We start from the raw sequence: 13,869 nt of genomic DNA, 5'->3' as shown, positions 1-13,869 counted from the left end.
ACTCGTGAATAGTTTTCGGCGCAATTTTTTTTATGACCGTGTTTATTGTAGCTATTTAGAGTATCCTGCAAATTTTCAAGAAATTCTGAATAATTTATAGTGCCGAAAACTAGGTTCAAATATGTTGTTGCACGCATGACTAATTTTTTTTTTGCGCGTGAAAAACAACACGTTTGAACCTAGTTTTTGGCATTGTAAATTATTTAGAATTTTTTGAAAATTTGGAGGATCCTCTAAATAACTACAATAAATATGGCCACAAAAAAATCGTGCTGAAAACTGTTTACGAGCTGGAAAATATAAAAGGTATGCACCGATGCATACTTTATAATTCTATAGTTAGTTATGGACCATAAAATTATCCTATATTTATATACAAAACTAAAAGCTATTGTATTGAAAATAAATATTATTACAAAAATAATAAATAAATAAATATAGCCAACGCAATAAAAATAAAGGTTTCAATAATTATAATTTTTTTAGAAAATTATTAAGCATTATTATTTATCTTAGTCACATCAATAAATTATTATTTTTGTTTTATTCTTCGTAGTACTTTTTTGTGTTATTAATTTTTGAATAGTTTTTGGCGATTTTTTTTTTTAATGACCATGTATATTGTAGTTATTTACAACATTCCGCAAATTTTTAGAAAATTCACAGAATTATCCTATGTACTAAATGTAAGTGTAATATTCTTATATTTTGTTTAATACATTTACCTTATTGATAGATCCAGGAATATAATTTCAAAAGGAATATAATTTATTTCTCGACTATAACTAGTACTATCACATGTGGTGAAACGTATTGGGGCTGAAGAGTTTTAGTCTCATTTTGCTTCTATTAATTTTTTAAAATTAACAAAAAAGACAAAACATAACATATGTATACCTGACAAAAAAAAAACATAACATAACATGTATGATTATTCTTTCTGAAAGCCTAACTTATTATAAGTACAGATTTTCTGTATCAATTGAAATTGAAACTCTTTATCACTAGAAAATGACACTACATCTTATTCATATTTATGGTCTAACTGGGAATTAATGTCTCAAATTATTTCACATTAAATCATTATATGAAATTAACCCTACTTATTATTGCTTTTCTTTTTCTTCAATAATTTCTTAACTGATGATAAGATTCATTATCTAACGTACACGTGTTAAGATTGCCAAATGGCATCGAATAAAAAGAAAAACATCCAACATTAACCTTGACTTGGACCTTAGCTGAACTAAGTTCCAAACCTAAACGATTATTTTTCTACAAAAAAAAAAAAGCAAATAAATATTTGAGGAAAATTGATAATTCAAACCATGCCTGGCGGCCTAGCCTATTATGGTCTCTTATCTCTTGTGATGTGTTGCACTAAAAAGTATGGACTAACCGAAAACAAACAAAAGAAATCGAAGTTGGCTTGAACATGTAAAGATACCAAGGTTGATTAATTAATTATTATTTGAGATGTCATAATAAAAATAAATTTGGGCGCTTAGATGGATTAATTTTTTATTTTCTGACCTGAATCATTTTTGGTGTAGTTTTTTTGTATGACTACGTACAAAACAAATTTATAAAATTCAAATATACTAATTACAAATTTATAAAATTCAGACATGCTAATTGCGCCCCTTTTTCTCTGATTAATTTGATTAATACAACTGAGATTTGTCAAAATGATCTATCATTATTTTATTTTTATATTATTGACCCAGATAATTTGCACAATATATCTAACAAAATATAATATAAATATTGAAAAATACTAAATACACTATCTGAATATATTTTGAACATTAATTAATATCAATAGTTAAGCTGAATATACCTTTACCATTAATTAATATTATAGTAATAATTTGTGCACCAAAAACATTAACTTAGTCTAGCCATTTAATTTATGATGTGGTGTTTTAAAAAAAAATAATGTGGGTGCATATTAATGTCCATATTATGTGGATCAAGAGATGAGATTCAATGATAAAATAGAGATGTGGAACAAGCTGTTGTCTTGCAAATCTATTGAGAGACACAAACTATGGTTAACTCAGCAAGAATATAGATACAACTTTTGTAGATGCTCCCTACAGAAACAATTAGGAATTATTTTGTTTGAATCACTAAACAAAAGCTCCGATTCAGGATTTTCTGAATGAACAAGAGGACGGGATTGGTCTTTGAACCACATTTTATTTAAGGCTTTAAACTGTTATTATAAGGTTGATCTGACATATTTTAGGTGTTATGAATATACTCTACATTAATTAATATCAAGAATTTTCTCAACACTCCTCTCCTCCTAAATACTTGCAATCATTGATTTGTTTTTTTTAATATAATTTTAGCCTCTCATCATGGTGGATTGTATTTATTTTAATTATATATTCCCTTGACCTGAACAAAATAGAAAAATGGATATCCTCTTGACGTGTCTCGTTGTGTAAGGTGGTGTGATTAAACCAATATTGCATTGAAAACAACGACGTAACAAGTTGAAACCATGATATTAATAATTAATTAAAAAAAAGATTCAAAGTTAAAACAAACCACAAAGACCGAGAGAACATAACATGGAAATAGGGAGAGATTGAATGATGTCAATCTAAAACCCGAGCTATTAGCTTTACAATCAAAAAGTGATTCAACCCAAAATGAGAAAAGCCCATTCATATGGCCCAGCCCAATATACTGAAATTGATCACATCTTGCCTGGGCGGTCTTTGTCCGTACGTTCCAGTTTAATGGGTCCCTCATCATCGATAGGGCCCACATCGTTGAAAGCCTGGCCCGTCAACTGGTCAGCCGTTTTGAAGGTGGTGGCCACGTATCCGGGGCGAGTATCCTCCGCAGCAACCACAACACCCTCTCCAGTCCTTACAGCACCGCCGTGATCACGTGCTGCACGTGTTTCAAATCTAGAATGGAGTAAAGAACGACATGCCATTTGTCAAACGACAGTGTAGACACAACGAAAAGCAACATGAAAAGTCAACAAACAAAGCGTACAAACCACCTTAGATAGTCTGAAAAGCAGCAAAACGACATGCAATTTCGCCAAAACTCCCACTTAGCCAAAAATGGAATCGATAAAACGACATTAAAAATAAGAATATATGAAAATGGGGCATAAATCTTACTTCACAGAACTCGGGCCTTTGATTTCACCGGGCTTTTGGACAGTCTCATAGCCTTCTAACTTCAAGTTTTCCACCTTTCGCCTCGTTTTTTCCTCTTCTTCGCTCAACTTCTCCTGCAAACGACATCAAATTAATCAATATTGCGAATAAAGCAAGATCAAATAAGAGATTTGTAATAATATAAATATATAAAGACCTGAGGCTGACCTTAGCTTTCTCTTCTGATTCGGCCACCTTCTGCTTGGTTTCCTCTTTCTTACCCGAAAAGAAATCAAGAGCCTTCCGGGCAGCTCCAGTAGCGGAATCCTTAAGCTCACCAAGCTTACCCACTGTCATATCTTTGTCCTCCTTGGCTTTCTCAGCAGTATAATCCTTATACTCTCCCGCCTTCTCCACTGTCGCATCTTTCCCTTGCTTGGCCTTGTCAGCAGCAGCGTCCTTTGTCTCTACGGCCTTCTCAACTGCATAATCCTTGTACTCACCGATCTTTTCCTTCCCTTGCTCCGCCTTCTCCGCGGAATATTCTTTTGCCTCCGCCGCCTTCTGCGTGGCCGATTCCTTAGTCTCCTTCGCCTTCTCCACTGTAGTATCTTTCGCCGCCACAGCCTTATCTGCCGCATAATCCTTGTACTCCCCTGCCTTCCCCAATGTAGTGTCCTTGGTCTGTTTAGCCTTATCCAAAGTAGTGTCTTTGGCTTGTTTAGCCTTCTCCGCCACAGCATCCTTAGTCTCCTTCGCCCTCTGCACCGTGTAATCCTTCGTCTCCGCAGCCTTCCCCACGGTAGTATCCTTGGCCTGTTTTGCCTTCTCGACCGCAGAATCCTTCGTCTCTTTCGCCCTCTGCGCCGCGGCATCAGCATACCCTCCTGCTTTCCCTTTGGTCGATTCCTTCGTCTCCTTTGCCTTATCCGCATACTCTCCCCTCTTATCCTTCGTAGCTTCCTTGGCCCCTCTCGCTCTCTGCGCAGCTGAATCCTCATACTCCTCCATCTTCCTCGCAGCCTGGTCCGTCGTCTCCTTAGCCTTCCCTGTAGCCGAATCACCTTGTCTCGCTAATAAACTCTCGTCGGCGCGATGGTCATGGCCTTCTCTCGACTTATCTGCACCACCTTTCCCGACGACAGCTTCTTTGGCATGCTCGTAAGTGTCCTGAACGGCCCTAAAGACAGAGCCTATAACACCAGGCTTCTGCTGCTCTTGTTGTCGTAGACGAATGTCCGTCGTCGTCGTTTCCATCTTATCACCAGTACCACCACCTTTTTCTTCTTGTTGTGTTTTTTCTCTGTGAATCTTTTCGAGATCATCAGCTGCAATCTTCACCGCTGCCTCAGCTTCATCAATCTTCTGCTGATTTGACGATCGTGATGCCATTGTCGTAAATATTTTTCGAAAAAAAGACCCGTGATGATTCTCAAAATGTGTAAAATAACTCGATACGAACTGTAAGTGTTTCTTTTGAAACATAAGCTTCTTATAGTACCAATATCGATTTGGATTTCGCTTTGTGTGCAGCTACTTGTGTTCGGTTTGTACGTATATAAATATATATATATATAATATAATATAAAATGGCCGATCGATCGAGAACGACACATAAATCTTTAGGTGAATTCTCTGCTTGCCACGTGTTCAAGTCATCACAATGATGTGACACGTTTCATGGTGATGATCATGATGGGCGACGTGTTATGTTACATTACATGCAAAGACGGTTTGAGATAACAAAAGGATTTTAGTTATCTTATTTTATTTTCTATATAGACAAAACGCAAAAGATATAGAAAATGTGTGAATTCTAGAATGAAATAATTTATATATTTTCTGGACTGTTGTCGGTGTTATATGGCAGATGGGTTGTATCCACGTGTCCGTGACGCGTGATGTTGAGATTGCTTCACTTGTGTCTGAGGAGTACTGTACTTACTGACATGATAATACTAATGTTTTGGCTGAAAAAAAATCTGCCATTCCTAATTCTCTATCTCCTAAGGCCACGTTTACTAAATAGTAATCGGAATTGGAATAAATCAATGAGAGAAATGAATGGAAAAAAAATGTAGAAGAATTGGAATCATTATTGTATTATGTTGTTTACTAAAATTGAGTGAAAAAGGAATTAGAATCATTTTATCTTGTTTATATAATCAAGAAAGGGAATCGGAATGCTTTAATCGACAAAATTATCCTTTTAAAAAGAATTTTATTTTATTTTTTATTTATTAAAATAAATAATTAAAAAGTGAGTAATGAATAAAAATATATATTCATAAATGTATATCATATGGTATGGGTGGTATATATTTTTAAAATACAATATTATAATTATAAATGTGTTGTTTGGTAACAATTAAAAAAATAGATTTTTATTTAATTAATTAAAAATTTGACAATTAAACATAAAATAGTGTTTGATAACTCTATTTTTATTTATTATTTTTTTAAATTTTAAACAAAATTTATTAAATTTTGAAAATAGAAAATTTTCACTTTTAAATTTTTTTTAAACTGTTTTCCATTTTTAGTTTCTTTTTTTTTTCTTCTTTTCTTCAAATCAGCACATCATTTTATATTGTTAAACAAAACATAAATATAAAAGTTATCAAACACATTTATTATTTTTTGTTTTTAAAAACAAAAATAGTTATCAAACATATTTTTATTTTTTAAAAATAAAAATAATAATTCTATTTTTGTATTTAAAAAATTCAAAAACAAAAATTTTATCAAACACAGCCAAAATGTTACACATAAATATAATAATATTTTTTAACGTTATTTATCAAATCCTAGACTTAGACTTACTAGATTAGTATAATATTGTTAATAAAAAAGTAAATATACACATTATTTATTTATGAAGTCAATATAACCAAATCAAAAAAATTATAGCTAATAACAATCTTAAAAAATTTCAAACTTAAACGCAAACACAAAAGTCTAGGTTGTAACATAAATAGTAATGTTCTAATATCTCAAAATAACTATTAGGCATCATTTTGCAACATATTCATAATATATTGCATTTTCACCTCATCTGACATTGCATAAAACACTCGCATCAATGAGGGCTTTTCTGCTAACATGTTGGTGGCTTTAATACATTGTATTGCAGTTAGGCTGTCAATCTTGCTTATTTCTGTATATAAAGGCCTGCATATCAGCCACTTCTTTATCATTTGATAATGCATTGATCAGTCCTTGAAGCTTGGGGACGATTTCTGATACAGATTCTGCTAATGCACCAATATTAGCCGACATACCATCCATTACCTTTGACCTTTTCTTTTTATTACGTTGTTGGGCACTAGTAGTACTCTCAGTGGATCTACGACGCATATTACTAGGGTGTTGAGTATTTGAGACACCATCAAACTCATCTATTTCTTCATCATCCCCTCCATCAGCTATATTATCATCAACTCCAAAATCCACACCAATTGTATCCTCTTGTCGTATTTCCTCTTCATCATCGTCAGCATTACCAGCATTTGTTCCAGTAGCACGATCTCGACCATATATTTCTGCTAGCTTGTAATAATAAGGAAATGGTTTTCCATATAATCCACTTGCATCTTTACGTTTCTGTGTATTCACAAAACAATGCAATCACATGTTATCATAAATAACAGACATTAATATATATATTATTATATATAAATATATGTCAAACTATATTGTATTTACCTTCACCCACTCATCAAATGCACTTTTTTCACATAATAACATCATATGCTCATTGTCCCAACCAAAACCACTTAAAGACAACAATTCAGTCAAGCAACAATACTTTCCCTTCAAAGTTTTAATACGAGATTCAATATGAGGTGAGGCCTTCAATCCAGAACGCTGTAATTTTGTTTCTAACATAATCTCTATTTGTTGCAAATATCCATTTTTAAATCCACAATCAGCTCACCATGTAGGATTTTGGCTTAACTCTAGAAGACAGTCGATCAAAGCATTGTCTTCCATTGGAGTCCAGTAATGTTTATTTTGACCTCTCCCTCTTTGACCTACATTAGAGTTAGAACTCATCCTGTACATTCATATAAGACTTCTCATGAGTATAAAAACAAAACTCAGAAGAATTAAGTACTCATAAATCAATATGAATGAAATTAAACTCAAACAACTTGGACAAAAAGTACGAACATTTCAAATTAATGTATATATGTCGTTAATACATCAAAATATGATCAAAGTGCTCAAATACAAATAGTAGAATAATAAATACTAAAAAAAATTATCCTAAACCTCTATTTGCTCGCCATGTATTCCACATTTCTTCTGCCAAATTTTGTCTCCATGTGGTCCAAGAATTTGAAGACTCAACACTATTTATATAATTATAATTTGTTGTAGTATGATTTTCTGGAAAATTATTCATCTCATTTTCCACTGGATCAATGTTCATCTCTTTTCGAATAAAATTGTGCAACATACAACAAACAGAAATTATACGTCGTTGTGTTTTCAAGTCATAAAAAGATGGACTTCTAAGAATTGCCCATCGCATTTTCAACAATCCAAAGCAACGCTCAATTACATTCCTAGCACTTGAATGTTTCATATTGAAGAACTCTTCCGGTGTGTTTGGAAGGTGTCCATCATCCCAATCATTAAGATGGTATCGTGTTCCTCGAAAAGGTGCAAGAAAACCTTGACCATTGGTGTATCCAGCATCAACTAAATAATAATAACCTACCACCAACATAAAATAAATTTTGTTATTCGATGAAAAACTACATTATTAGTTTGAGATTAAACTTTTACAAGTTTACTATAATTTATTATTTTACCGTTAGGGACTTTTAACCCATTTCTCCTAGTCACGGCATCTCTCAATACTCGTCCATCATGTGTTGAACCTTCCCAACCTGGTAAGACATATATAAACTGCATGTCTTGTGAACAAACCCCCAAAACATTGGTTGCGATCTCTCCTTTTCTTGTCCTATATCTTGGTTTATCAGCTTCACGTACACGCACTCTTATATAGGTTCCATCTAATGCTCCCAAACATTTCTACATCAAATTCATTCCACTTATTATAACAAATTTTAGTTAACAATCAACAACTAAATTTTGTAATCCATAATTCATACCTTAAACCACTTCCACCTTGGATCGATTGAGGTCTCTAATACTGGCTCAGGTGTTTTCCAAAATTCTTTTTGGCAGCGAATCATTGCTTTTAAACATTCGTGAAAATATTTACTAACAGTTTTTCCCGATCTCTTAAAACTAAAACCAACAACACGATTCTTATGGTGGTGTGCTAGAATATATAGAAACATTGCTACCATCTCCTCAATCGATACATTGCGTGTCCTTCTTAAATTTCCTCTTGTAGTGAGTATGCTACATAATTTTTGAAAAGTTTGTCTATCCATTCTTAATTGTGAAACACATTTGACATCACTTTCATACACTAAATCATGTAAGTTTTCTAATTGTCTATAGACTCTCATAATAGATAACGGATAATTGAGACGTTTTTTGTAACCTATCCATGCGCACATGTAGTTGTACATACACTCAAAATAATTTGTAATAGTACAATCAAATTTTGTACTACAACAATAATCTTTTGTTTCCTTGTCAAACTTAACGAAGTCATTCGTCTACAAAAAAAAAAAACATAAATTAACAAAATGTTTTGGTATAAAAAATAAATATTCAAATTCTCTTTTCAAAATATAAAGATAGCAACCAATTAATTAACAACATACATATATATATACTATGTATATATATATATAAATAATTTGGTTATCAACATTCTTTTATCGTTTTGTTTTGTTTTGTTATTATTTATTTTTATTTTTTTAATTGTTTTTTCTCTTTTCTTCTTGCCACTATATTGTACATAAATGAGTTAGACTTCTTTTATTAAAAAAAAAACTACTGTGCCACTTTATTTTGTTGTAACATTTTGTAATAATTAATTAAATAATAATTTAAAAAAAAAACTATTATTTCTTTAATAAAAATATCTTACATAAATACTATTATTATAATACAATACATTGCCTATTATTCTACTACTTTCATTATTATTATTATTTTTAAAAAAGTGATATGTTCTTAGAGCAATTTAAATATTTTTATTAATAAAAGTTAGTTTTCTATTATATATTAATCTTTTCACGTCAAATTTTTTATCTTTCCTTTTTTGGAAAACACGTCAACTACATTTTTAGAACAAAAATAAAATATAATAAGTACAGTATATATAATATATAAATACATACAAACAGTAATTTGGTACAAAATAATAATAATAATAACTTAAATAACTAAAAGCTATTTAAATTAATAAATTATATTCCACGAAATATGAACAAAAAAATCTATCATATATACATTATCACATATGTTGGACCTATCAATAATATTTATGCAAAGTTGTTGCTTATATGAAAACATTAAACACCACCTACCATGAATACATGAATAGGCTTAAGAAAAAAAAAGAATCAATCATAAATATGTCCATCATTTCTCTAATAAATTAATTAAAAAAATAATAATTTAACATTCTTTTGCAAAAAAATCAAACTTAAAAATTAGTTACTTATGAAGTATAAATAATAAATTTGAATGTTAGTTAAATATTAATTATATATTTCTTAATTTTAAGATATATGGAATCTTTATACTTTGTATGCTATGCATGATGCTGGAAACATTATGATATTGTATGTATGCTTTATATGGTCCAATTATGATTATGAAAGTCTATGTATGCGTGATATGTTATGAATGGAAATATTATGCCATGTCTGTTACAGTTCTGAAGTTGTGAGTAATCAAATAAGACTATTTTAATAATAATACAAATATAAATAACATCATCATTATATAAATATATATATATATACTAGTTAATAGGAACGTGCCTAAGGTAATTTTAAAAAATATGTTTTTGTTAATTATTATTTTCTTAACATTTTTGTAAAAAAAGTTGTCATTTTTATTTGTTTAGATTATATTAATTTAGTTTTAATTCAATTTTTGAAAATGAGAAATTATAACAAATAAAATGAGTAATTATCTAAATAAATAATTATCAATTCAATTATTACAATTTTTCATGTTATTATTGATTTTATTTATTTATCCATCTCTTATTATTAGTGTATTACTTATACTAATTACATAATATTACTCAAAATGTATATACCTTACTTTATAATAAATTAGTAATTTATTTTATTAGGTTATTTGTAATTTAATATTTATATTATATAAAAAATTATAATAAACAAAGTCAAACCTAAAAAATACTGCATAGTAAATGTAAAGTTTGTTTAATAATATATATCATTAATAACTGAGTTTGAGATTGTAGATTAAAAATTTGAGAATGAAACATAAAAGTAATATCTAATCCCAAATTATAATTTCTTTCTATTTTATTAAGAAAATAACAATCGTGCATTTATATATAGTAAATTATAAACATAGTAAATTAATATATAAAAACAAATGAAAAAAAAAGATAAAATAAAAAGAGCATATTTAAAAAAAAAGTACATTCAATTAGAAAATAAAATACATGACAAGGTGGTGAGATATATCATCATAAAAAAAATTATATGAACTAAAATGATGAAACAAAATTAAATATTTTTTAAGAAAGTTATCTCTTTAATTGCCTACACAGTCTTAAGAAGTATAATAAATTGTGCACATTTTTCATATAATAATATTTAAAAAAATTATATAATAATATTTATATAAAAGTTTTATTTTTTATATAATAAAAACAGTTTTAAGAAGTATAATGAATCAGTACTTGTGCATTTGTATATAATAGGTATATAGAAGTTTTATTTGTATGTGTATCTAATATATATATATATATATAAATAAGAAACTCAAGTGGGTATCTAATATATATATATAAATATATTCAATATGAAATACATAAAAATATTATATTTGTATGTGTAGAGGCATTAAATATTGTGACGTGGGTATATATACAATACTTGACCTGTTGTTTGCAGTCAATGTTATTCGGATAGAATTAGTTGATCATATCACAAATAATAATAATAATAATAATGTGAAAAGAAAAATTCGAAAGAAAAAGTAAAGTGTTGTGTAGTGTAGTAATATTATTATTAATATTTGTTTGGAGTTTGGAAAGTTCTGATCTATACCATTCTCATTTATTTGTCCACTTGATCCATTAGTAGAAATTTGCTTAGATATTTTTTTTTGAAACTAACGTGCCTACCAATTTTTTTTGAATTTATTCAAAACAAAACTCATTATTAGTTGAGATTTTATAGCATTCTAGTTATATATGCATCTTTATTTAAATTTCTAACAAAATATTTATCCTAAATAATAATAATCACAATAACAATAATAATAAAAATAATAACGTTTTAAATTCAAATTCTTAAATATCAGTTTGAATATCCATATGTTGATTTTTTTTTCTATTTTATTTTTTTTATATAAAAAACGAAGTAAATTAGTTTTGATTAAGATCATTTAAATATACTTCTATCATGTATTGTTTTGAAAAGTTGATAATAAAAAAAGATTCATAGAATTTAATGTTCATTATCTATATATGTGTAAATAATTATAACGAGTTAACATGTTGGGAATTGAAACTATTTATATATGTATCATAAACAAGATGCAAGAAGATTAATTACAACTAAAGTGAAAAACACAAACACAAATCTATACCATAACATAATATATCTTTAATCTAAAAGAATTAAAAAATAAAAAAATACAATATGTTACCTGAATGTGAAGTGCACGTCTGGAATAACCACAATGGAAGTAATTTGATTGTGTAAACAGAAGTCAAGAAGAAAAATAAGAAGAGAAAAAAAATGATGAAAGTACAATAACAATAATGAAGAAGAGAAGAAGTCAGAAGAAAAACGATAAGAAGAGAAAAAAAATGATGCTTCCGTTAGATAAATTAGACTGATATTTATAGGGTAGAATTGTCTATTAATTTTTAAATATAAAAAATAAAAAGTAAAAAATCAAAATAAGTTTTCAGCGTAATGACATTCATTGAAGAGATGAGAGAGAACCTTTCCCTTACTTTTCTCCTAAATTTATGTGGGTCCTATTACTCTTTCCCATTCCTAAAATTTAGTAAACATTTGAATGGAAATAGTTAACATAAAGTGATTCTCATTCTCTCTAAGTAAACATGTCATTAATGTTTTGGCTGGTCTATCTTTGGGGGGACTGGATAAGAATGTACATTTTGGACAACTACTTTGAATGAAACATGTAAACAATTCCATCTTTTTTTTATCCTATATTTCTCAGGTTATTTCTTATTTAGTCTTTTAAAGTGGTAATGATATTTTATAATATTGATGAGTACTTAATTCATCATATTTTTATGTATAAAAATTGGGAAAACATGATTTAGTAAAATAAAAATAAAATTTTAGAAAATTCAGTAGTTAATGTATAAAAATTATTGGGCAATAAAAAAAGTTAAAAAATAAAATATAATATATAAAATATTGGGAAAAACACGATGTAGTAAAATAAAAGTTAAAATTTTAAAAACAAAATTGGTGCAATAATTTACTAAACACAACTATCCCTTAATATATATCACCGATAATTATTTATATATAATTAGTTTAATTACTTGAAATAAAAAAATATTAATGAATTGTAATCACATAATATGTTAATAAATAATTTATTAACTTTTTATATGTAGTAATTCAATTGTATTTCCAAAACTAAAATCTAAAAATAGAATTTTATATACTAACGACATATTAAAAATTTCTATAATAAGTAATTAAATATGTAACCCAAATGTAACCAGTAAAAACTCTTCCATATATATATTAAAAACATTATTGAATAGTTTAAGATTACATATATCATTATAAATTATAGAATAAATAACATTTTTGCCCCTCAAACTATGTCCACTATATGATTATATCCCGTGAATGATTCGCGATCTTGAAAATTCCCTTCGAATTATGCACGTTATTGAAATATGAGACTTCTGTTAGATGTTGTCCTTGGTGACTAATAGATTGATGATATAACATTTTGTTTGTTGATGTGACACTGTCATATGTAGAATACTTAGTAATTTTGTACCCCCTCAAAATTTTGAATACTACCAATGTAACGACCCAAATTCGCTAATAAGGCTTAAGGGCCTTGATTAGTGTGCCTGGAGGGCATAACGAGATTTTGTGTGTGACTTTAATGAGTGTAATGCATGATTATGATTTAATGCACGTTATATGACTATTTGATTATTTGAGATGCATGACTATGTGAATTAGTATGCATGTAGACCTGATTATCTTAGAAAGAGCATAATTGTAATTTGGCCATTTTGGGCATGACTGTGTTGATATCTGTGATCTATGACTCGAGACGATCCTAGAATGAGCAGGTTAGCATAAAAGTCAAAGCGGGAATCTATACCCGGCTTGGGTTAAGCCTGGGGAGTTTAAATGAGAATTTGGAAAATATATTGAGGTTAATCTTGATAATGAAGAATGTATATTTGGTGATTAATCAGGTATTGGGTAGCGAGCGGGAATTATTAGGAACACTTGAGGAATTAGTGGGAATTTGGGTAATATGACTAAAATGTCCCTTTATGGGCAAAAAGGTTTAGAATTATTAGGGAGGGCATTTTGGTCTTTAGGCTTGTTAGAGATAAGTTAAAGGGAGCTTT

General features: G+C 29.0%; 2 protein-coding genes and 1 pseudogene across 2 annotated transcripts; all 3 read right to left on the bottom strand.

Annotated features, from left to right (window-relative positions):
• Nucleotides 1–2,518: 2,518 nt before the first annotated feature.
• Nucleotides 2,519–4,650, bottom strand: LOC133831244 (late embryogenesis abundant protein At3g53040-like). Its single transcript, XM_062261481.1, has 3 exons — nt 3,357–4,650; nt 3,150–3,262; nt 2,519–2,927 (listed from the first exon to the last, which is right to left on the bottom strand). The coding sequence occupies exons 1-3, from the start codon at nt 4,611–4,613 to the stop codon at nt 2,711–2,713; spliced, it is 1,587 nt and encodes a 528-aa protein (XP_062117465.1). The 5' UTR covers nt 4,614–4,650; the 3' UTR covers nt 2,519–2,710.
• Nucleotides 4,651–6,269: 1,619 nt separating this feature from the next.
• On the bottom strand, nt 6,270–7,184 carry LOC133832931 (uncharacterized; annotated as a pseudogene).
• A 208-nt stretch (nt 7,185–7,392) lies between these two features.
• LOC133832930 (protein ALP1-like) lies at nt 7,393–8,338 on the bottom strand. Its single transcript, XM_062263205.1, has 3 exons — nt 8,255–8,338; nt 7,949–8,174; nt 7,393–7,850 (listed from the first exon to the last, which is right to left on the bottom strand). The coding sequence occupies exons 1-3, from the start codon at nt 8,336–8,338 to the stop codon at nt 7,393–7,395; spliced, it is 768 nt and encodes a 255-aa protein (XP_062119189.1).
• Between the last annotated feature and the right edge of the window lie 5,531 nt (nt 8,339–13,869).

This window comes from Humulus lupulus, chromosome 4, assembly GCF_963169125.1.
Source record: "Humulus lupulus chromosome 4, drHumLupu1.1, whole genome shotgun sequence".
Classification (NCBI taxonomy): Eukaryota; Viridiplantae; Streptophyta; class Magnoliopsida; order Rosales; family Cannabaceae; genus Humulus; species Humulus lupulus.
The sequence above is the reverse complement of the archived record's forward strand: the minus strand, read 5'-3'. Positions and strand labels throughout refer to the sequence as shown.